This window comes from Xyrauchen texanus, chromosome 6, assembly GCF_025860055.1.
Source record: "Xyrauchen texanus isolate HMW12.3.18 chromosome 6, RBS_HiC_50CHRs, whole genome shotgun sequence".
NCBI classification, from domain to species: Eukaryota; Metazoa; Chordata; class Actinopteri; order Cypriniformes; family Catostomidae; genus Xyrauchen; species Xyrauchen texanus.
The window spans coordinates 30,476,071-30,498,913 of record NC_068281.1 but is presented as its reverse complement, the minus strand read 5'-3'; the positions used below and the strand labels follow the sequence as shown (position 1 = coordinate 30,498,913).

The 22,843-nt window shown below is 41.5% G+C and overlaps 1 protein-coding gene across 1 annotated transcript in view; it reads right to left on the bottom strand.

Moving 5' to 3' along the window:
* The window catches only part of LOC127645701 (netrin-G1-like), a 65,876-nt gene extending 46,475 nt beyond the window's left edge, over nucleotides 1-19,401 (bottom strand). Inside the window, exon 1 of the mRNA XM_052129371.1 lies at nucleotides 19,138-19,401. Coding sequence (XP_051985331.1) covers nucleotides 19,138-19,383 — 246 coding nt within the window. The 5' untranslated portion in view covers nucleotides 19,384-19,401. The remainder of the gene's footprint in view (nucleotides 1-19,137) is intronic.
* Between the last annotated feature and the right edge of the window lie 3,442 nt (nucleotides 19,402-22,843).

Here is a 22,843-nt window from a genome sequence, read left to right as displayed (position 1 = left end):
CACGCCCCACCGATAGTGAGAACCATATTATAGCAACCATGAGGAGGTTACACCATGTGACTCTACCCTCCCTAGCAACCAGACCAATTTGGTTGCTTAGGAGACCTGGCTGGAATCACTCAGCACTCCCTGGATTTGAACTTGTGACTTCAGGGGTTGTAGTCAGTGTCAATACTCGCTGAGCTACCCAGGCCCCATACATCACCTCTTTCAAAGTACCTGCAGACAAAAGGAATGGATCTTCTCACATCTCAAAGTCTGGTTGAGGGGGACAGAGGACAGCCTTGGGAAGTGTGTTAGGGACTTTGAGAAATTTAAAAGAGCAGCTGATGAGTTTATGGTGTGGGCCAATGCAAAACTGCAAGAGAATGATTACTGTGAACTGGTAGTGCAGACTGCACTTCCTGAGAAAGGGTTGAGGAAAGAAAATGCCAGGAGAGTGTGCAGATGATGAGCCATTAACCTCACCTGATACTTACTTCAAGGTCAAAACATATGTCATTTTGGAGACTGAGACAGACAGTTATCATAGAAAGTTTTCAGCTAAGGCAAAACTTTGCTCAGACATGTCTTGTGCCTGTCTTGACCTTAGGAACTTTGCTCAAGTAAGGGCACGTGATCTCCGCAACTCAACATTCCAAGAAATAAGCAAATATCTCATTAAGTTTGATGACAGAATTAGCACATTACATGCTGATTTGCTCAGCCTTGCTGTACTGTCAGGGCAGCCAGGGAGATCCCACAAGAAAACGAGGAGGATAGAGATGTGCCATCTTCCATGGAAGAGAAATATGTGGAACATCAAAGAAAAACCTGTGCTTTTTGTGTTCATCTAATTCTCTCTCAGTACAATCTACTACAACAGATGCCTACCATGTGATTGGACCAGCTTACACGTTTCTGTTAACTCAGTTGATTTCACAAGTAGCTTGTAAGAGAAGCTTCTCCACACTTAAGACTGTGAAAAACAGACTCAGAAATACTCTAACCCAGGAACACCTAGAGAGGTGTGTTCTCGTGTTCTTGGACGATGACACCATTATAGACAAAGTTGCAGAAACCAGTGCACTGCTCAGTCATTCATTGATCATTAAAGGTTGTCTGTTCAATTTTATATATGGGCAACATTTTGTTTGCTATTTTCCCTTGTTACTTAATATGGCTAAACTCAATGTTTTCTGTTCAATATCAATTAGATTAGACAATTTAAAAATATCTATCAAAAGAACTAAATTAGTTTCTTATAATCTTTGCAGGTGTTTTGCAGTTAATGGATACAGGATATATTCAGAAAACAAACCGCATAGAGTTTCCAGAAAATCTTACTGACCATATTACAGTAGATGAGGGTGTTTAGGCTGCAGTTCTTTACATTTCCATTAATTTGTTTTCAATTAGGATAAGTTTGCATTATGAAACAGGGAAAGTCGTACAATACACACTGTGTTCCACTGTTTATTTTAACAACACTTCCAGCTTTGGCCACTGGGAGCAGTGGTTCAAGTTTATTAAGCACAGACTTTATACAGCAGCAGAACTTTTGACCTACTGTAGCTGAATTCCAAGGGCTATTTGCACTGAAGAGAAGCCGGGTTGAGCCTGGTTGGTACCTGGATGGGAGACCTCCTTTGGAAAACTACATTTGCTGCTGGAAGAGGTGTTAGTGAGGCCAGAGTGTGCTCAACCTGTGGATTGTGTGGGTCCTAAACCCAGAGTAAAGTTATGGGATGCTATACTTAAAAAAGCCACTGTCCTTCGGGTGAATGATGAAACCCATTATCCATGTCAAATTTACCCATTTGGTTCTATAAATTATGACCTCCTAGCTATCCCCATACTCACACACTGGCAACATCATCTGTCTCCTTTCCACTTGCATGGTGGGTGTTCTGGTGTCAATGTGCCTGCCAATGCATAATCCAGGTGGATGTTACACACTGGTTTTGATTGATGGGATTCCCCAAATCTCTCTCTAAATCAGTGGTTCTTAACCAGGAGGCTGGGACCTGCTAGAGGGGCTCAGCAAATTCAAACAGGGCCCACAAGATGACCTAAAATTATTTTTTTCATTTTATTGAACTTAATAAAAATGCTAAAAAGCACAAAAAACAAAACAAAATAAAATAACTAGATGTAAATGTGAACTGGCATCATATTTCTTATTTTCAACAACTTAATTAAACAGCTGTTGGTTTTAAATGAAGAACATACTGTATAGTACTTAATTAATTGTGACTAATTATTTTAATCTATTGACAGTTTATTACAATAATCTATGTGGGGTGGGGGGCTTTTTAAAGTTAAGGAATCAAAAAACTAAGATGTAATGAAGAAGGATCTCTTTTTTAATGATTTGACATATGACATGCGAAAAGTGCATTGGTTTTGCATCTAAACAAACACATTCTCCACTATCTGAAGCAGTGTGCCCTTTAGCATAAAGACTTTAAGAACTCAGGGCCTCTGAGAACAGCAGAAGGAGCCCAAGCTTTGAAGTGAACTGAAAATCAAGTGCAACATTGCCTAATTGGTATTCACAGCGCATACAGAGACCAAAAGAACTCCACATTAATTAACAACTGGCCTCATTATCTATCCCATGGGGCTTCGTCCGGCTGGGGTAAACTTATCGCCACTTCTTTATCCAGAGGAGGTGGAAGGGGCAAAAGCACCAAGCTGTCAGAATTCAGTCAACAATTCATCTCACCACTGCAGTGTGCTATTTCCATGTTTAATAGCACATGGATTTGTGTTGTTGACTTATTTCCTGTCTATTTTCTTTCATTACTGGACATTACAATGCTTTCCTATAGATTTTCACCAAAAAGATCTAATATAGCCAATCTGCACAGCAAAAAAAAAAAATTCTTACTAGTGTTTTTGTCATTTTTTACATTTATCTTGTTAAATTTTTTTTTAATTTTTAATATATATATATTTTTACTGGAAAACAAGAAAAAAAAAGTAAGTAACAATGTATTTTTGCAGTATGGAGAGATCTACCCATTTTATCTGCCATTTATCTTTATGGCAGTTGCTCGGCTAGCATAAGCAACTCCAGGAGAATGCAACTTGAATGTAGTTCTGGAGCAACATACTTCTTGTATCTTTGTTTAATGGACACTTGTTTCCGGAAACATTTTTTCTTTTCAACCAGTCGCCTAAGCTGTAAACACCTTGTGACTGATCACTGTATATTAAAACAAACAAACAAACAAGTGTATTTCACACTGCAAAGAGCCCACCAAAATGATATATACTGTGAAGTATTTATTTATTTTTTGCAACATACATGTGGACGGCACAAAGGAACCTCCATCAAAGGAGAAACGTGCTTTTTGCCATGGTTCTGGCATCTACCAGTAGAGGCTAACTGCTGAAGGTAACCAGCAAACCTTGATCCCGTGGTTTTCCCTATTTTTTTCTGTTAATGTAGGGAGTACACCAACAAATGAGATGCAGTTTAATACGATTTTTTTTTCTAATTAGTAAATACATGTGACTGAAGATCTACCTCTCTTCCTATTTGTTACATTGCCCCTCCTGTCGTTTACCCGTGTTTTCAGGCTCCCAACAGTAACATTATATGTTATTTATTTGCAAACAATGCAAATAATTAATGATAAGACAACTTGATGAATATCATGTCTCATCACCACTACCATCTCTTCTAAGCTTTCTCCTTGAGGGTCATGTATGGTGAACCATGGCAGGACTGCAATGACCTCTGGACCCACCACCACCACCACCATTGTTCAGCAATTAAAATGAGATCACCATGCTGCTGTTATGTGTGCTCCCATTGAACTTTCACAATATCCTTCTTTGACTACTCACTTTTATTCTCTTTGTTATCTTATTGTATAATAAAACTGTGGCTCTAAATAAAAATTAGATCCAAGCCCTCTGTGTCTCCTAGTCTCAGCACAGATAGTTTCAGTTAAACAAGTGACCCTCACTAATAATTTAAATATGTCACTTATGAAGGGAATTATAGATCAGACTCTACTGATTAACCATCTGACCATTCATGTATTTTTGATTGCCACTTTACTGTAGGGTTAGTCATAAAAATTTCATAGCATGATTAATGAGCTGTTTCTCTAATCAGCTCGGTTTTAGTGGAGAAATGGAAGATGAGTTCAAGTATTCTGATTAATATTAAGTCCTTTGTTGCTTAGACCACACTGAGTGATGTTGAGGTTTTCTTTAGGTCCTCTTCCCAGCACATTTTTGACTTCAGATTGTTTTCTTTTGTTTTCCCCTGAAGATGCTCTCAGTAAATGAGAGTCTAGCATTATTCACATTCAAAAGTGCGAATCTCTCACAATAATAACCCATCTTACACATCTCATGTGTGAGCCACTTTCACAAGAATGAAATTAGTGGAGATAATTTTTTTGCCAGCCAATTAATACTTATTACGATTTGCAAAGCTGTCACCACCTTGTATTAATGCCCCAAGGAATATTTCAATCGAATACATATGAATTACATCTGGCAAGCAGCCAATTATAGCAAAAACTTGAAGCACACTAGGGTTGTGCCGATGGACGATATCATCGTCCATCGTGATGGCTGACCAACATCACGATGTAGAGCCACCATCGTGATGCCACGCCCCCTTTTGCGAGTCTTGCTAGTGTGACACACTAATCCTAGTCTCTTCTATAGTTAACCTAAAAACTTTGCAAGGACTGCTCTGTAAATGAAATTGAGAATATAACTAATGCTTATATGCTATTTTAAATACTGTAGTATATGCCAGAGACGTGAGGTGTTAGTCTGTGAAAATACCGTATCAGGCAGGCTACATTGACATTGTTAGCTTCTTGTCTTTTTTTTACATGTCTTACACTGTACATTTAGATTAAAATATTTTCTGTTGTAGGCTACAAGAAAATAGCCTTTATTAATTAATTATTAGCAGTTGTAGTGTCTCAGAACATCTTGATCATTGTCACATAGCTCTTGTATACACTGAAGCGGCAGTTTAAGATAAACCCAGACCAGCGAACGTCAAATAACTTTTGTCTGGTTAATACTTTTAAAGAAAAATTTCCTTGGCCATAAATCCATAATGTCAAATCAAATGAAAGAAACAACGTGAATATGAATAACACACATTTATTAAAACATAGAAGAACAACAAGAAAACGGGAACAACACTCAGACCGAAACTCGGCATTAACATTTCACTTATAATTAGCAGCACAATTAACTTCAGCACAGGCTACAAAATAAATTATGTTACTGAAATATTGTAAAGTGGTCATATGAACTACACAAATGAACGTTTAAAAATAATATGCAAAATCGAATAGCTCCAGAACGGATGGCTGAAAAATGCGTAAAGAAGTATAATATCTTTCACCATAGACCATGTTTAAATTTCGATGTTTCTGGCCAGAAATACCAACATATTCACTTTATCTGGTTTTAATAAGCTGCGGATTGGAGTAACTACACTACCCGCTGTGCTGAAGACCCGCTCTGATGGAGTACTGGTAGCACATATGCACAGATATTTCCGTGCTAATCTTGCCATGAACGGAAACCTTTTGTCGTTCGTTTTCCACCAAGTCAGCGGGTCCTCTTCCCCATCAATGGCCTGCAGGTAGGTACATGGTCATTTCTGCCTCGACCTTTTGCTCATCAGTGAGTAAAATAACGAAATTATAGATTTTAAGTGGAAAATAGTATTTATGTAAAGAGATATATTAAAATAAAAAGTTCACAACTCTTCTTAAGTGAAAGCTAAAAAAAAAATGGTTCACGTGTCGTGCAACCTACTGATATATGAAATTATATAATCCCCCACCCCACCGACGATATCATCGTCCATCGCGATGTTTTACTGTCAACATCGTCAACTGCCAATTTAGGGGACATCGCCCAACCCTAAAGCACACAAATTATTCCGTAAATATAAATACATTAATACATATTTTTTTTAAAGATAATCTTTTCTAAATAATCTTTTGAAGTGGGACTACTTTTCTAGGTTAAGATAATTTAAGTTATGTGTTTCTGGTGTAATATCTGTGGAAAGACTTTGAATGTAAGCGCAGTGTAGATCTAGCTGGAAGACTAGCAGCTGTACATCATTAGCTGGGTAATTCCCAGCCAATCAAATGTAAGCCGTTGCTTTATAAGTCTACTCACAATCTATCACATTACTGTTTCAGTGTTCTAACACAGCAACCTCAACCACCATACCACCACCAGTTGATTTCCGTTCTGCATGGGGGTAGGCTCCTCGCCCCTCCCTCCTATCTCCGGCAGGATATGACGGTTCTGAGTACAACTTCTTCGGACCGCCAGATATACGCCAAAGAGAGACATTACTTTTCTGTTTTATATTCATCAAATAAATGTCATCTTAAATTTCACTTAAGCCTGCAAGTCTTCCTGATAGAACTCCCTATCCCCAGTATTTTACTAAATAGTTACATCACAACCCCTTCTTTCATCCATCTAACCATCCATTCATCCATCCACTCATCCATCCATTCATCCATCCATCCATCCATCCATCCATCCATCCATCCATTCATTCAGCCATCCATCCATAAGTCCTCTCAGTAGCCAGAAAGAGACTACAAAGATCAGATGAAGAATGATACTCAAACTTTGATTGAAAACATTCAAGTCATAACAGGAAAAGTAACCCAAACACAAACCCAAATTTAACATGAAATTCATGATATTCCAAACATGTACGTCTTTCTTTCTTCTGTGGAGCACAAAAGAGGAACGCTCTACTACTGTGCATTCAATTCAAATGAATGGGGACTAGAGCTTTAAAGCTTAAAAAAGTTGTTATTCACAGTAAATCTTACCATAGATTTCCTAGCCCTTTCACTACAGATCATGAAAGAACTAGTGACGTCTGATTAATTAACGTCTAGGTTACGTATGTAACCTCCGTTCCCCGATGGACGTTGTGTCAGAGAAGCGACACCAGGGGTCTCTCTTGAGCGCCGAAATATGCCTCTGACTTATGAAAATAGGCCAATGAGAAGTTGGCAGACATTATTTGCATACCCCGCCCCTGGACATACGGGTATTTAAGCGGGCAAATACGGGAGTTCATTCAGGAGCCGGAAATGGTCCGGCCACAACAGTGGCTCGGCTCAGCGACATGGCGAGGAGGACACAACGTCTCGTTCTCTCCATCGGGGAATGGAGGTTACATACGTAACCTAGATGCTCCCCTTCTGTCGCTCTCTCGACGTTGTGTCGGAGCTTCTGTATCAGCAGTTCACGTACACGGCCCAGCGCATGGCATGATTTAAGTGGGACCCCTAGTATCGCTTCTCCGACACAACGTCGAGAGAGCGACAGAAGGGGAACATCTAGGTTACGTATGTAACGGGCAGAAGCGGGCAGGTATTCTTACGTGCAAACGCGACCAGCTGTATCAGGCTGCACGTACCCTTCCCCAATGCCCCATTAAAGTCATCAGAATCCTTCTGGTTACCCTAGTAGGGGAACAAGGTGATGCTTGCCAACCTGGGAATGGGCCAAGCCTGGCTGGGCCTCTTTTCTCTCTATGTTTCTCGCATAGAGTAATCACGGCGGGGGCACTTACATGCATTAAGAGAAGGGGGTCTTACCCAGTTTCCTATTCTTTCAGGGGGAGAAGACCCTGCAGAGACCACACCTGCCCTGCAGGTGAGGTAAAGGTGGCAAATACATCACATGGCCGCTTAGGTCCTATGTGGGAAAGTTGGCGCGGTGGTAGATCCAGCCTCGTAGAAGTGGGAGTTGCTACAGCAAGGCGACCGAGGCAGCTGGAACTGCCTAAGGGAGACACGGGAGTCCACTCGTGAGGGGACAGTACCGCAGAGATTACACACAGTGGGAGTCGGCATAGGAGCCCTTTATCCTGTGGAGCACCTATTCCAGTACAGGGTAGATTAAGTACCCGTAGTGGATTGGGTCGGCGACTCCCTCCGCTGACCTGCGGACCCATGAGGGCTAGGGGGGAATCAACCAAGGATCCGAGAGATGGGATTTCCTGGGAAAAAAGGCGCACTATGGCACTAAAGGAACTAGGCACAAGCGATTCACCTGGCCAGTTCGTCAGCGTGTTACCGAGTTCTACGGGCTCGGACCTGAGAGAACACACGAGACCCGGAGATTGTAGAATCTTGTGAAGGTATTAGGTGTTGCCCACCCTGCTGCTCTACAGATGTCTGCTAGGGAGGTGCCCCTGGCCAGTGCCCACGAGGACGCAACACTTCTGGTTGAGTGCGCTCGAACCCACAAGGGGAGGCACGGCCTGGGTGTGAGCCAATGAAATGGTGTCGACAACCCAGTGGGTGAGCCTCTGTTTGGAGACAGCGTTCCCTTCCTGCTGTCCCCCGAAGCAGACAAAGAGCTGCTCAGAACGTCTAGAGCTCTGCGTGCGGTCCAAATAGATGCGCAAAGCACGTACCGGACACAGCAACGAAAGGGCTAGGTATGCCTCCTCCTGGGGCAGCTTGCTTGCAGGTTCACTACCTGATCGCTGAAGGGCATGGTAGGAACCTTGGGCTCGTAGCCCGGTCGCGGTCTTAGGATCACATATGTGTCTGCCGGACCGAACTCCAGGCAAGTGTCGCTGACAGAGAATGCTTGCAGGTCCCCGACCCTCTTGATGGAGGTGAGTGCGATCAGCAGGGCCGTTTTGAGAAAGAGGGCCCTGAGTCCAGCTGAGTCTAGCGGCTCGAAGGGGGGTCTCTGGTGGACCGTGAGGACCACTGAGAGATCCCAGGAGGGGAACAGGCTTGGCCGGGAGGGATTTAGCCTCTGGGCGCCTCTTAGGAACCTGATAATTAAGTCGTGCTTACCCAGAGACTTGCCGTCTACTGTATCTTGGTGAGCCGCGATGGTGGTGACATACACCTTGAGGGTGGAAGGGGAAATCCTCTCCTGTAGGAACAAAAGCACTGACCTAACTGCGCACCTCTGTGGGTCTTCAGCTCGGGAAGAACACCAATTTACGAACAGGCGCCATTTTAGGGCGTAAAGATGCCTGGTAGAAGGGGCTCTGGCTTGGTTGATTGTGTCCACGACGGTCGATGGTAGACCGGCTAGCTCTTCCGCGTCCCGTCCAAGGGCCAGACGTGGAGGTTCCAGAGGTCTGGGTGCGGATGCCAGAGCGTGCCCCGTCCCTGAGAAAGAAGGTCCTTCCTCAGGGGAATTCGCCAGGGAGGGGCTGTCGCGAGAAGTGTGAGATCCGAGAACCAAGTCCGAGTGGGCCAATAGGGGGCCACTAAGGTGACTTGCTCCTCGTCCTCCCTGACCTTGCACAGCATTTGTGCAAGAAGGCTCACTGGGGGGAATGCGTACTTGTGCAGCCCCGTGTGCCAATGCGTCTGCCCCGAGGGGAGCCTCTTTTTGGGCGTACTACAGCGGGCAGTGGGAGATTTCTTGGGAGGCAAACAGGTCTACCTGGGCCTTGCCGAACCATTCCCAAATCAGCTGGACCGACTGGGGGTGAAGCCTCCACTCTCCACTGGGCAAGCATTGTCATGACAGCGCGTCCGCTATCACATTGAGATTCCGGGGATGTGAGTGGCATGCAGCGACTTGAGTCCCTGAGAAAGAAGGTCCTTCCTCAGGGGAATTTGCCAGGGAGGGGCTGTCGCGAGAATCGTGAGATCCGAGAACCAAGTCCGAGTGGGCCAATAGGGGGCCACTAAGGTGACTTGCTCCTCGTCCTCCCTGACCTTGCACAGCATCTGTGCAAGAAGGCTCACTGGGGGGGCCATGGTTGTCTCGGAACTCGTGCCGTGGCGCCATGGTCGTCTCGGGACTCTAGTCCGAAGCCAGTGCTGAAGTGGTCTCATATGCATCAACCCCAGCGGCGCGACAGCCGCGGAGGATGCCATATACCCCAAGAGCCTTTGGAAACATTTTAAAGGGACCATAGAGCCTGGCTTGAAGGAAGCGAGGCATTTCAGCACCGAACGTGCACGCTCATTGGAGACACGTTCTGACATTGAGACTGAGTCTAACTCCATGAAGGGGGGGGGGCCTGGCAAACTGAATTGCGTAACCGAGTCGAATGGTCCGGTGCAGCCAGCGTGACGGGTTGGGCAGTGAAAGCCATGCCTCTAAACTCCGTACTAGTGGCACCAAGGGGATGAGTATTTTGGACGTACCCAGCGGGGCTTCACAGCGGGACGGAGCATGTTGTGTGGCGTCGGGAGGCAGGGGTGCGTCCCGAGGCTTTGGTGCTGAGAACAAACTCGAAGCACTTACCTTGCTCCGTGCGCCCGGCAGGGGGCGGGTCCGATGTTGGCGTCCTCTAGACTCATCTGAACCGGCCGGCCGGGGAACAGTCGTGGGGCTGAGGGCGGAGGTACCGCGTTCAGGGAGCCGGGACTGTTGAGATCTGGAAGCAAAGTGACTTGAGAACGGCATTTGCGGGCCAGGTGACCCAGAAACAAAGGAAATAGCTCTTTTATTGAGAATGTGGGTACCGCAGCCCCTGCTAGGGGTGAGGCAAATGAAGAAACACAAGATTCTCCTCCCGGCCCTCCACTGGGAGACGGAGCGGTCTTACCACCTCCGGAGCTAACGTCTTGGACTGCTGGGCGAAGTCCTCGAAGGTGTCACAGAAGAGGCCGAACTGGGAGACAGGAGCGTTCAGGAAGCGAGTCTTGTCGGTTTCACGCATCTCAAACAAGTTCAACCACAGATGACGTTCCTGGACCACGAGCGTGGCCATTTCCTGCCTGAGTGACTGCGCTGTGACCTTCGTAGCTCTTAGGGCAAGGTCGGTCGCTGATCGCAGTTCCTGCAGCACATCAGGATCAGGGCCACCCCCGTGCATGTTTCTGAGCGCCTGGGCCAGGTGGACTTGCAGGAGGGCCAAGGTGTGCAGGGCGGAAGCGGTGCATCCAGCGGTGCTGTAGGCCTTCGTGGTCAGCGAGGATGTTGTCCTACAGGGCCTGGAGGGGAGTACAGGGTGGCCCCGCCAGGTGGTAGGGTTTCCGGGGCATAGGTGGAGCGCAACCGCCCTATCCACCTGGGGAATCGGTGTGTATCCGTGGCGCGCTCCGTGATGGCTGTGGGGAGGATGGAGGGTTCCAATAGGCAGACTGGCTGTGAGGCAAGCCGCTGTTTCCTCGAGTCAACGGGTGGTCCGAGGGGGCGTACCCGACGGAGCTGCACCCGCTGCCATCCCCAGATCGCTTCCAGCACTAGCCGCATCGTCCTCAATCCCGTGGGAAGAAGAAGCAATGCGGGGGCGGCTGGAGTGGCTTGCTTTCTGTTGAAAGCAAGCAGCGACCGCAACGTTGTCATGGTCATGGTCTCGCAGTGAGAGCATGAACCATCCACAAATGCAGCCTCGGTGTGATCGCTGCCCAGACACACGAGACAATGCCTGTGGCCGTCTGAAGCGGAGAGCACTCTACCGCATCCAGGAACAACACAGGGGTGGAAAGGCATCTTGAAAAAGACGAGTCCTGAAAAGGACGTTCAACGCCGCTGTGTTTTGCTCTTTTAGAGTAAATGACTCTTTTAAATAAAATCACTCTTTTATATGGAACTCTTTCGAGTTGTCTGAGCTGTCGAAGAACCCAGGGGCAACAATGCACAGCCGTGCAAGGAAGGAGAAAGCCACTGTTGTGCGCCATCGAATCCAACAGCATGCAGAGCATCAGAGGAATAACCGGAACTGGTGTGTGACTCGCAGCAGACTGCATACACGAATATCGGCTCCGAAGAAATTTTCTGAATGAACTCCCGTATTTGCCCGCTTAAATACCCGTATGTCCGGGGGCGGGGTATGCAAATACTGTCTGCCTTTTTTCACAAGTCAGAGGCATATTTCGGCGCTCAAGAGAGACCCCTAGTGTCGCTTCTCTGACACAACGTCAAGAGAGCGACAGAAGGGGAATGGATTTTAAACCATTTTAATTAATAGTTTGATCTGGACTGATCCAATGACTCAATCCAGTCACAGTGGCTTTCAGACTAAGAGCTAACTGGAAGAGCAGATGCAGATATTTTAAGAGCTCTAAGTGCAGCACTATGCCATAAGTCATAAGTGCAAAGTCAGTGACCAATGTGCAAATTCTAGGCGCAAGTGGGTTTGGCAAAATCGTGCACATGGGCTGGAACAACGTGCTAATGGGCTGGGTCAAGTGCTATTAATTCGGAAGTTCTTCTCTGGTTTAGCAGCATCTGCATCCTATTCCATTCCCTCAAGCACCAGTGATATAAACACACAATTCAAAAATCTAAAGCTTATTCTAATGAAGTTGGAAGTGTAAATGGACTCAATAATATGAATTAAAATAGTAGAGTTATTTCTTTGACAGTTATATGCTCATTGTGCGGTTTTTGGTCTCTTTCTCATGGTCTGTGCACACTCACAAAAATACAGCCGATGAGTGAATAACTTGGAAGACTGGATAGAGCATCAGTCATATGGACCTCTTTCATGCCTCTTCTTCTTCTTTTTTTTTATTTGGAGCATGACATCCCCAGACCACTTTCACTGTCGCTGACATTATGGGGAAAAAGCAGCCAGGATATTTTATTAATTTTTTGTGCCTCACAGAAGGAAGGAAGTCATTAGGTTTGGGAACAAAATGAGTAAATGACAGAATCAAAATTTTTAGGTCAACTATTCCTTTCAAGCAAATGTAGTCACACAGCATTTGAAGTACACCCACATTTATGGCTATTGCACTTTAAAAAATATATTACATACAAAATAGCTGTTTAGAAACTGTCCAAACAAAAACTTAAACCTTAGTGGCTATTCAAACTGCTTCAGTGCTCCTGTAATTCTCTGAGTGAAGAGGCTTTCAGTACCCGCCACACCTATTATCACGAAAAAGCCTTAAGTCCTACACTTGCTCTCTCGAAGCATGCTACTCTGATACACGCCCATCAGACCCTGCCTCAAACACTGCCAAGCCACTTAGATCAGGAGGAGGATGGGAAATTTACAGTGCCAGCCAGCAGGCCAGGCTCTGAAAGGAATCCCTTGCCGTCTGGAGCACATTGCTAGCAGACAGTTTGTGGTGGATTGCCAAAAGCCCTTAGTTTCATTCATTAATTTGCTGGATTTGGGCTGCAGGCTAGCTTTTTGGGTAAATGAGACTGATAAAGCAAAAAAGTATAAACATTATATATGTATAGCCTATACATAATTATGTAAAATCTATTTGATGGTCTAACAGGATTTTATGGTTTTGGCATTGCTAGCTCTGCCTCTCCATCTCATTCTCAGCACATGCACAATGGGATTACTGGTCCTGAAACCCACTTTTCTTGTTGAAAGAATATAATATATATTATTCATTATTCATCTCTCTATGTACATCTACTGATAAATTAAACCTATGGTTGCGTCATATGTCCCTGCGGATTTATTACATTTTATCCTCACCCTAAATACAGATGAGCATGATGAGCAACCTATGAACAAACTGCAAATAAGTATATTTCTGACAGGAAATTGAGATATTTCTACACCTTTTTTAAGCATGGAATGATAATTCCTTTTTGAATATTTGCCTAACTGTCATAAAAAAAAAAAGTTGTCATGATGTCATTGTCCATATAGTAGGGATGTGCATCTCTATAACTGAGGCCGATGCGATACGTATGTCGATTCATAGCCAAAGATACAATATATTAAAGATGCATATGAAGCAGCTACCGATGCAATCCGATACGATTCACCCCATTACGATGCAGTGCGATCCTATTTCGATTAGATTCAACACAATGCAATTCACTGCAATACAATGAAATGGAAAAAAAATATGATGCTATAGAATTCAATATGGTACAGCTTTTATTTTTTTGGTTCAGACAGACAGCTAATCATAAATTAACTTAAGTACCTTCTGACTTCTAACGCATGGCCCTTTCACAAACAGGTCTTTGTAGTGCAAAAAATTTTAAAATAAATAAAAACAGACGTTCTTTTCCTGTTTTGTCTCCAGTTACATATTTAACAGTGAAACAATTTGAGGATGCTCAGGTATAAACAATGAAGAAATGTTCTGTAACTTGCCAGGTGTGGAGGAGGTATTAGAAGCCCTCGTTCTCTGTAACGCTGAATATCTTTTCAAATAAAAAAGGCGATCGAGTCGGTTATTGCTTTGGAATGAGCAGAGCTGTTAGCCAGTGGGGAGTCCTGCTAGTGGTACTGCAGCGACTAGTAGCTACAGCTGAATCCGAGGGCGAGGTGAGGGAGGCAGACATCTATGAACTCACATCGTGTCGGCGCTTTAAGCGAGTTGTTAAATTAGTCATACTGCCTGTATATTTTATAGCGGCATGACATATTTTACAAATTGCATGGGCTTTATAAAAATTTTCGTCTATCTTATAAAACCTAAAATGTTTACAAACAATGGATTTTTCATTATTTGGTGGAAGATGCAGCTCTGCCTCTGCCATGTTAATCTATATTCTATGTGACTCTTAGGACACGCCTCAGTCTTGAAGACATGAAGTCGATGAGCACAGTTTTTTTTTTTTACCTTTGATACTCTAATCCAATTTAAACAGGAAGTTGGGCTGGTGGGACATATTGAAGGGTCCATCACCATTATAAATAGCCAATAGTCTTTAGTATATGTCGCAGCCATTTATCATGATTTGCTTCTTTCTCTAATCAAAGATAGATGGTTATAGGGGGAGGGAAAGGGATGTTCTCATTCTAGAGAGCAAAAATTTGGATATGCCCCTGCGGACAAGATTTATTTTATATTTAAGCATTTAGCAGGTGCTTTTATCCAAAGAGATCAGTCATTAATATTGTACACCATTTTCCTAGAAGATACACTTGGCATATCTGCCAAAAGTTAATTTCATCATAGTGGATATACATTTAGAGTACATGGCCTTCTAGCTAACAGACTAAACTACAATTTTGATTTCATGGGGTCTTAAAAAAGTTTAAGAAAGTAGGTTAACATGTCTGGAGGAACATGTCCAGTGGCATGTGTGTTTCTTTACTTACAGTAAAATGAAAATGACTTAATATGACATAAGTTATGAAAGATATACTTTTGATATATGCATAGCTATTAACATTTTAAATAGGACAAGCAAATTACAATTAAATGAAAAAATCATAGAAGAGTATTAATAATGCAAAACATTTCCTTGTTTATTTTTCTGCATTCCCTGGAAGGATTTTATATTTAATAAACTTCAGAAATACCAGCTTCCCTTGAATGCCTCTGAAGTAGTCATACCTGATCTTAAAAATCTTGCTATACAATTCTTGTGCTTTTACAGCCCGCCCTTAAACAATAATAATGGATGTTGAGTAATTGAACAGTTTGTTTTAATTAAAATATTAATGTATTATGCTAAACCTGATTTATAAATTGCAAGATCTAAAGTTGCATTGCAGGCAAAATTATGATACAAGCGTAAATATCAAAATTATCATCCCTAACAAGTCAGTGCATTGTCTGTTTAAAAAATACAATGAATTGAGAGAACATTGCATTGCTATGTGTTCTGTGTTGTGTTTCTGTTGATGTTGCTAACAAGCTGAAGATCAAAAGGTTAGGTTAGCAAAAAAAAAAAGAGGAGTAAACAATCATCTACATATTTTGGACGTTCTGTTGTTGCTGTAGCTAAAAATGATATCAGGGTTAACTCCCTGCTGCAAAAAAAGCTGTCCCATACACTCCACCTTCTGTTAAATTTTTTTAGGTTGCAAACTGGCAATTACAAGGGTATTATGCTATAAACATGGTTTATGAGGACATTTCTAGTGTCCCCATAATTCAAATCGCTTACAAAACATACTAAACATTTTTTTAATGTAAAAATGCAGAAAGTTTTCAGAAAGTTGTGAGAGTTAGGTTTAGGGGTAGGGTTAGGGAATAAAATCTATAGTTCGTACAGTATAAAAATCATTATGTCTATGGAGAGTCATCATAAGGATAGCCGCACCAACGCGCGCGCGTGTGTGTGTGTGTGTGTGTGTGTGTGTGTGTGTAGCCTCCAATCACTGTGTTGGTAATAAATTAGCTAAAGGTGTGATAGATCATGAAACAAAACAAATTAATTGCTATTGTGGAACCGGTCGTGTTGCCTGTATTAAGTCATATTCAGACTTAATATAGTGTGAGGTAATATTTATAGAACTCAAATTTACACCAGCAATGACTTTTTGTGTTCTTTTTTCAATAACACCTTGCAATGTCACATTACTCAGGACACTGTGACAATTCATGCTGGTGGGTCATGGTCATATTAGCTCATGATGAACAGCATTTCAGAGATACACTCAGCTGGACTAAGACTAGTTATTCGGGTGACTGAATTATTTATCCACCAGATATGTTCATGCAGAGTCAGGGAATAAGCACGGGTCCACCTGTCAAGGCTTGATCAGTCCAAGCCTTGACAAGTCTTTCACATTTATTTTCCATAACGCGGCTGTGGCTCAGGTGGTAGAGCGGTCGGCTGCCGTCGGCTGTCGGTTGGTGGTTCGACTGAATCCCCAAGTTGCTCCCAATGGTAGGCTAGCGCCTTGCATGTATAGTGCAATGGTATGGTGTATGAGTGTGAGTGTGAATGTGTGAATGGATGATTGGGACACAGTGTAAAGCACTTTGGTAACCTCTAAGGTTAAAAAAGCGCTATATAAGTGCAGACCATTTTACCACTTACCATAACAGTTATGCAGTACTGGCTATGCAACCTCTGTGCATCAAACCACAGCTTTTTTGTTTTCAATTGAATGATAATACATTTTAAAGACAATACTACTGATCTACACTGGAATATAACCACTGGCTGAGATCATAAGATGCCTTTTGTGTTTTTAGTTTAGACTATTTCAAAAATTATAATATATATATATATATATATATATATATATATATATATATATATATATATATATTTTAAATTTTTTTCCCCAGGAATACGTTTCAAGTCTTGCACTTCTAGCTTCTTAAAATTCCTGTCATGAATCTGCCAGTGGGCTGAAATGTCTGAAATCTAAGACATCTTCAGGAAAACAGTAACTTCAGAAAGCTAAGAGAGTCAAATTTCTTTAAAGACATTTAAGATTAAAGAAACAATAAATTATATTAGAAGATATAGAGATATTTTAAAAGTACCCTGTTGCTTACAAATCTTTCCTCATGGATCTATTTTGGGTCTAATTTAGTTTTCTTTGTATATGCTCCCCCTTGGTGTCATTTCTAAGAAATAATATCAATAAAAAAAATAATATCTACCAATTCATTCATAATATCAATTCATTCTTAATATCCCCAGGTCACGCTTAAAGCTCAAAGGGGATCTAATTTTCTTTGTCGCTGGACTGAGATTGTGGAATAGTCAACCACTTGATATTAGATCATCCACCACTATTTCTATTTTTAAATAGTGCTTAAAACTTAAAAAGTTTTCTTTGAATTTGAATGCTTGACTGACACTGTGTGTAGTGTTTTTATGTTTGTTTTTGTTTTCTTCAGTGTATTTGTATTTTATTGCAACTGTGTGATATGATGTTATAGTTGTTTCTTTTCCTTTATTCTTTTAATGTTCAGCACTTTGGTTCAACAGTGTAGTTTGAAATTGCTTTATATATATAAATGAGAAAATGTATTTATATATATGAATTTGTGTTTGTATCAATTTTGTGTGTACTTCATTGAATTTACGTTTTACGTTCCACACAAGGTGAGCTGTTGAACATGTTAGGATGAGGCCAACAGCAGTGCTGTATTTACTTGTTTCCTTTACACCCGTCATCTGTGTTTTGCATCACACATTAGGGGGTTAACTCATAAAACTTTGATAGCATCTTAAATTAACCATCTGCTGTTTCTTTCCCCTTCATCATATTTGATCATGCCAGGAAGTTTAAGCTTCTTAGCAAATACAAATGATTGAATCATTTAATGGATTGAAGCCTCGGTGTGCAGTTAGTAAATTAGTTTAAATGTGTAATTATATCAGCAATATTGCTCTTCCCTCCCACTATAAAAAGCCTAACGAGGCACCAAGAGAAATATTGCTGAGTAACACGAGAGTTTGTGTTTTGTACCAACAACCACTGAGCATTGCTATTGTGCCCTTGAGCACTGCACTTAACACATAACTCCTTGTTGCTGTTACATGACACCACTGTTTCCCCAACCTCACTTTCCCCCTAAGGCACACTATAGTATAAAATCTGCTCTTATTGTTTTACCAGCTAAGATGAGATGAGATAAACATAAACCTCTGTGAATGGCTCGTTGCCTCCAATGATACTGTACTCACATGTTAGACTTAAGGCTTGACTTTAAGCTTGAGCTGAAATGTACAGTAGGTTTCCATTAAGCAGACTGCCAATTTATTATAAGATCACTGCCACAATCTGAAATGAAAATTACAAAGCTTTGACATTTTATAGCAAGCTAAACCTGACTGTAATTTGACTAAAGTAAGGTTGCACACAGTGAGTGGCTATTTTACTAGAATAAATGCATTTTTCAAAAATATATAATATGATATGTATTCAGAGAATAATGAAAGATTATACATAGTTTTCACCATACAAAATAATGTAGCATGCATCTCTTGTTCCATTTGCCACGCTCCTCTTTCTGAGGGCAATTGACGCTCAACAGTTGACACTATTTTTCAGATGCACCTCTGAATAAAGCCCCTCATGAATAAAATGCATTACCTTCAAACACATTAAATAATTCACCTTTCACAGATATCAAGCGATCTGTCACTCTACATGCTAAAAGTCTCTCTCACTTTCTTCTGTGTTGATGCACTAGTCCATACTTTTTTTAAATGCCAGTAACAGTGAAATTGTCCAACTATGCATAAAATAAAATAAAAAAATAAATAAACTAATAAAGACATAAAAGATAAACATTTTATGAGATGTAAATTTTTATTATTAGTAGCCTATTAATAAACTGCCCTTTATGGGCCTTATTCATGAAACATGAGTTGAATGAATTTCTGTGTAAATTATTCATAAATCCATTCTCAAGTAAATTGTACAATTGAATGGAATGCAAAAATAATGGTTTTATATGATTTACACAGAAATTCAAGAATTCTTATGTTTCTTGATTAAGGCCCTTTGTCACTCATCGATAAGTGCACATAAAAATGTCCCCAACTCACCAGAGCACAGTACATCTCAGGTGGGTCTCCGCAGGTGATGTTGAGTGGGTCCAAATACACTCTCAGGTATTTGGTCATGTCAGTGGCTTCAGGTTGGCAGGCCATGTAGTGCCAGGCCAGTCGGTCCTCTGTGTATACCTGTGACTTACAAACATCGTAGTGCCCCCATGAGGCTGGATAATGCTGTGTAGCATGACACCAATTCACCCACAGGGCCTGCAGTACAAACATTACCAATAAGTACATGGTTGCTCCTTTCTTCTGATGCCTCGTTAAATACAGTCTGATATATAATAAGCAGGCAGAGAGTGACGAGGCAGACTTCCTCTGTGGTGACACTGAACTTTAATGTGTAAAAGAGGCAGGAATCTGGGGCAGCATGCCAGCTTTGACTCAGCTTCTTTAGGTCACTCTAATTTCATTCATTTATTTCTTCTCATCTGATTGTGCTGGAGGGTTGGTTAAACGTGTTTTGTTGTAGTTGTGGTAAGTGCGGTCACCGGTGTGAACAAATTATATTAAATCCCTCTTGAAGCCATTAGCAGAGGCCATTTCAGGACATCCTCCTCTCCATTGCTTTTTCCCGGGCACTCTCCACAGTCTGCAGGGGATAAGAAGAAAACAAGAATGTGTCAGTGAAGGAGGTTTAGAATTGGTGTTGTGCAAATAATGAGGAGCAGAGTTGAAGAGGTGAGGAGGTGCAGGTCAAGTGTTTTCTATTGCTGAGACAGACTTCATAGAGACATATCCTAAAAATACCTGCTAATTACGGGAGACAAATAGCCAAACATCCCAGCAGCCACAAACAGACCATCTCAGTCTGCACATCTTTCAACAGTGCAACTCTCAACAGTCTCTCAGCTGTTTGAAATTTCAAGGAATCTGTAGTGCGAGGTAAGCAGTGAGGGAAAGAGGCCAAAATTCTGCACTTATTTCCTGGATATAAACCATGGTGCACATACTTCAGATTTTATAGATCAACATGAATGTCATAGACCCTTTAATGCAAAACATCAAAATTTTCAGGCTCCTTTTAGTTCTCTGTAATGATCAGTAACTATTACAGTTATCAGTTAAAATGAAGACAATTGTTTAAAGGGATGGTTCACCCAAAACAGAAAATTCTCTAATCATTTACTCACTCTCATGCCATCCTAAATGCATATGACTTTTTCTGATGTACACAAACAATGATTGTAAGAGGAATATCTCAGCTCTGTTGGTCCATACAATACAAGTGAATGGTTACTAAAACTTTGAACCTCCAAAAAGCGCATAAAGGCAGCACAAAAATAATCCTATTCTGTAGAAGAAAGAAAGTCATACACATCTGGGATGGCATGAGGGTGAGTAAATGATGAGAGAAATTTCATTTTGGGGCAAACTATTCCTTTTCAAAAACAAATTGAATGAATTACAAGATATACTGATTAATTAATCAATCAATCAAATGTATCACCTATATCAAGATACAAATTAAACCTGCACTATGTAAGATTTTTTGGTTAAAATAAACAAATTGCCTTTATTGATTGAGTACATAAACAATCGTGTTCTAAACAATGTCCTTATCTTCCCCCGATTCAGTACCGTAAGCCTATACAAATTACTTGTATTTTATTTATCCTTGTGTCATTACGTCATGTCCGCACACGTCCGCACACAGTGTCTCATGTTCTGGCTGGAGAAACTAACTACACTGTTCAGTTCAGTCAGTCACACATTTCAGGACAGCATCAGTGCAGTTTAAATGGATGTTTATCTGTTAGCCATTTGGTGAAGTTGTTTACCTGCTATAATGCTTGGTTATGATTTCTGGTAGGGTTGTTTAAGCTTTTATTGCTTGTTATGCTTTTATAAATTGAATCACTCGTGTGTTAACCTATCGCGATGTATCTTCATTGTCCGGTGAAATTACTGTGACATGTTTAATATGGATGACTTGTAATTGTTACATTGCATATTTAAGCATATTATTTTTACATTTCATAAAGTATATTTTATCCCCATTATTACTGAATTCTCGTTTCATTTTTTAGGTTTACAGTGTTATTGATTACATTGCATAGACATGCTACTGTAGTAACTGAGGCTGGACTATATAGTAGAAAATAATAAAGTCTTCTATTGAACTCGTATCAGCCATATCATGAAAATTGTAGTACAATTCAAACTTTAATGGTAGATAAAACACTTGAATAATCATATTAAGGTAATACTGGTGGTGGCTGAGGAGAGTTTCCTGTTCTCTATTTAAAAGTGCTTTGACTATAGTGTCAGAAAAGTGATTTAAGAGTAAAATCAATTCAAATATGTAAACAAGATTGTTGGTTATCTTCATCAAAGCAAGTAATATTTCCGTTTCAAATGTTTAATCGTATAACATAATACCAACATGAAAATAGCATGTTATGACTCCATCTCCAGTCTTGATCACACACAGGTGATGTCCAGGTTAGCTAAAATCATGAGATTTATCCACCAGAAGATCAGTGCCAGAACAAGACGGACGTAATGTATCCTTCCACAAATTGCTTGCAATTTAAAATTTCAACGACGGATGTCGCTAGAGAGTACAAAGTTACATATTGCAGCTTCACAATAAATCATAGCATTTGAAGCATAATGTTGATTATCCCAAAAAAAAAACTCCCTTCTTTTCTTAAAAAAAATGCATAAATCTGTAACATTGAGGTACTTACAATGGAAGTGCCCAATTCCCAATGCGCTTAAGTCCTTGTGGTCACGTAATGACTCGTCCCATCTGGGTGGCGGAGGACGAATCCCAGCTGCCTCCACGTCTGAGACCATCCACCCGCGCATCTTATCATGTGGCTTGTTGAGCGCATCGCCATGGAGATATAGTGTGTGTGGAGGCTTCACGTCATCCACCGTGGCATCCACGCTCAACTCACCACGAGCCCCAACCACATTATAGCGACCACGAACAAGCAATCTCCAGGGGTGGCAGCCAGCATATTTACCACTGAGATACCCAGGCCATCGATTTTTGCTTTTTTTTTTAAAGAACATGAGGAATGAGTCAATTTGAACTTGTATTAAACCCAGAATATTCCATTGAAATAAACCTAACCCTAAGACCAAACAGAACTCTTTCAAATCTATGCAAATGCAGTATTTTGGTAGCTGATGTTCAAAAGGGCACAGCACAGGCGATTTTCAGGGCACAGTTGCCACATGGTGATGCTTCTTTGGAATTGGTGGCCGATTGAGGAAGGGAAAAAAAAAAGGAAAAACTTTGAGATTTTCCAAGTAATCATGTTGAATAAAACATCCTTTAACATGCACACGCATGGCCATACAGTATAAAATAATATACAGGTCTCAGAATGCATTCCTCCATATTAATTTCCATTATATCTATCAAAATGAGGATTCCTTGATGGAGGGGAATGAATGGTTGACTTGATTAGATCCATGCCCCCTCAAATTGGGGGACGAGCCATGATAGATGAGACAGAGAATCCTGTAAATATGCTGCGTCAATCATGCTGGTGTCTAACAAGGAGCCAATTACAACGTTCAGCCCATGGCACAGGGCAGGATGTGATTAATAAGATACTGCATAGCCGGGTTTCAGCATCATGGGTTTCATAAAAAATGTCAGTAATGGTATTAAACTAGAGGCTGCTGTAAAGAACAAGATCAGGCTATAAGTTAAAGGCGGCAGTCATGGATAAATGGA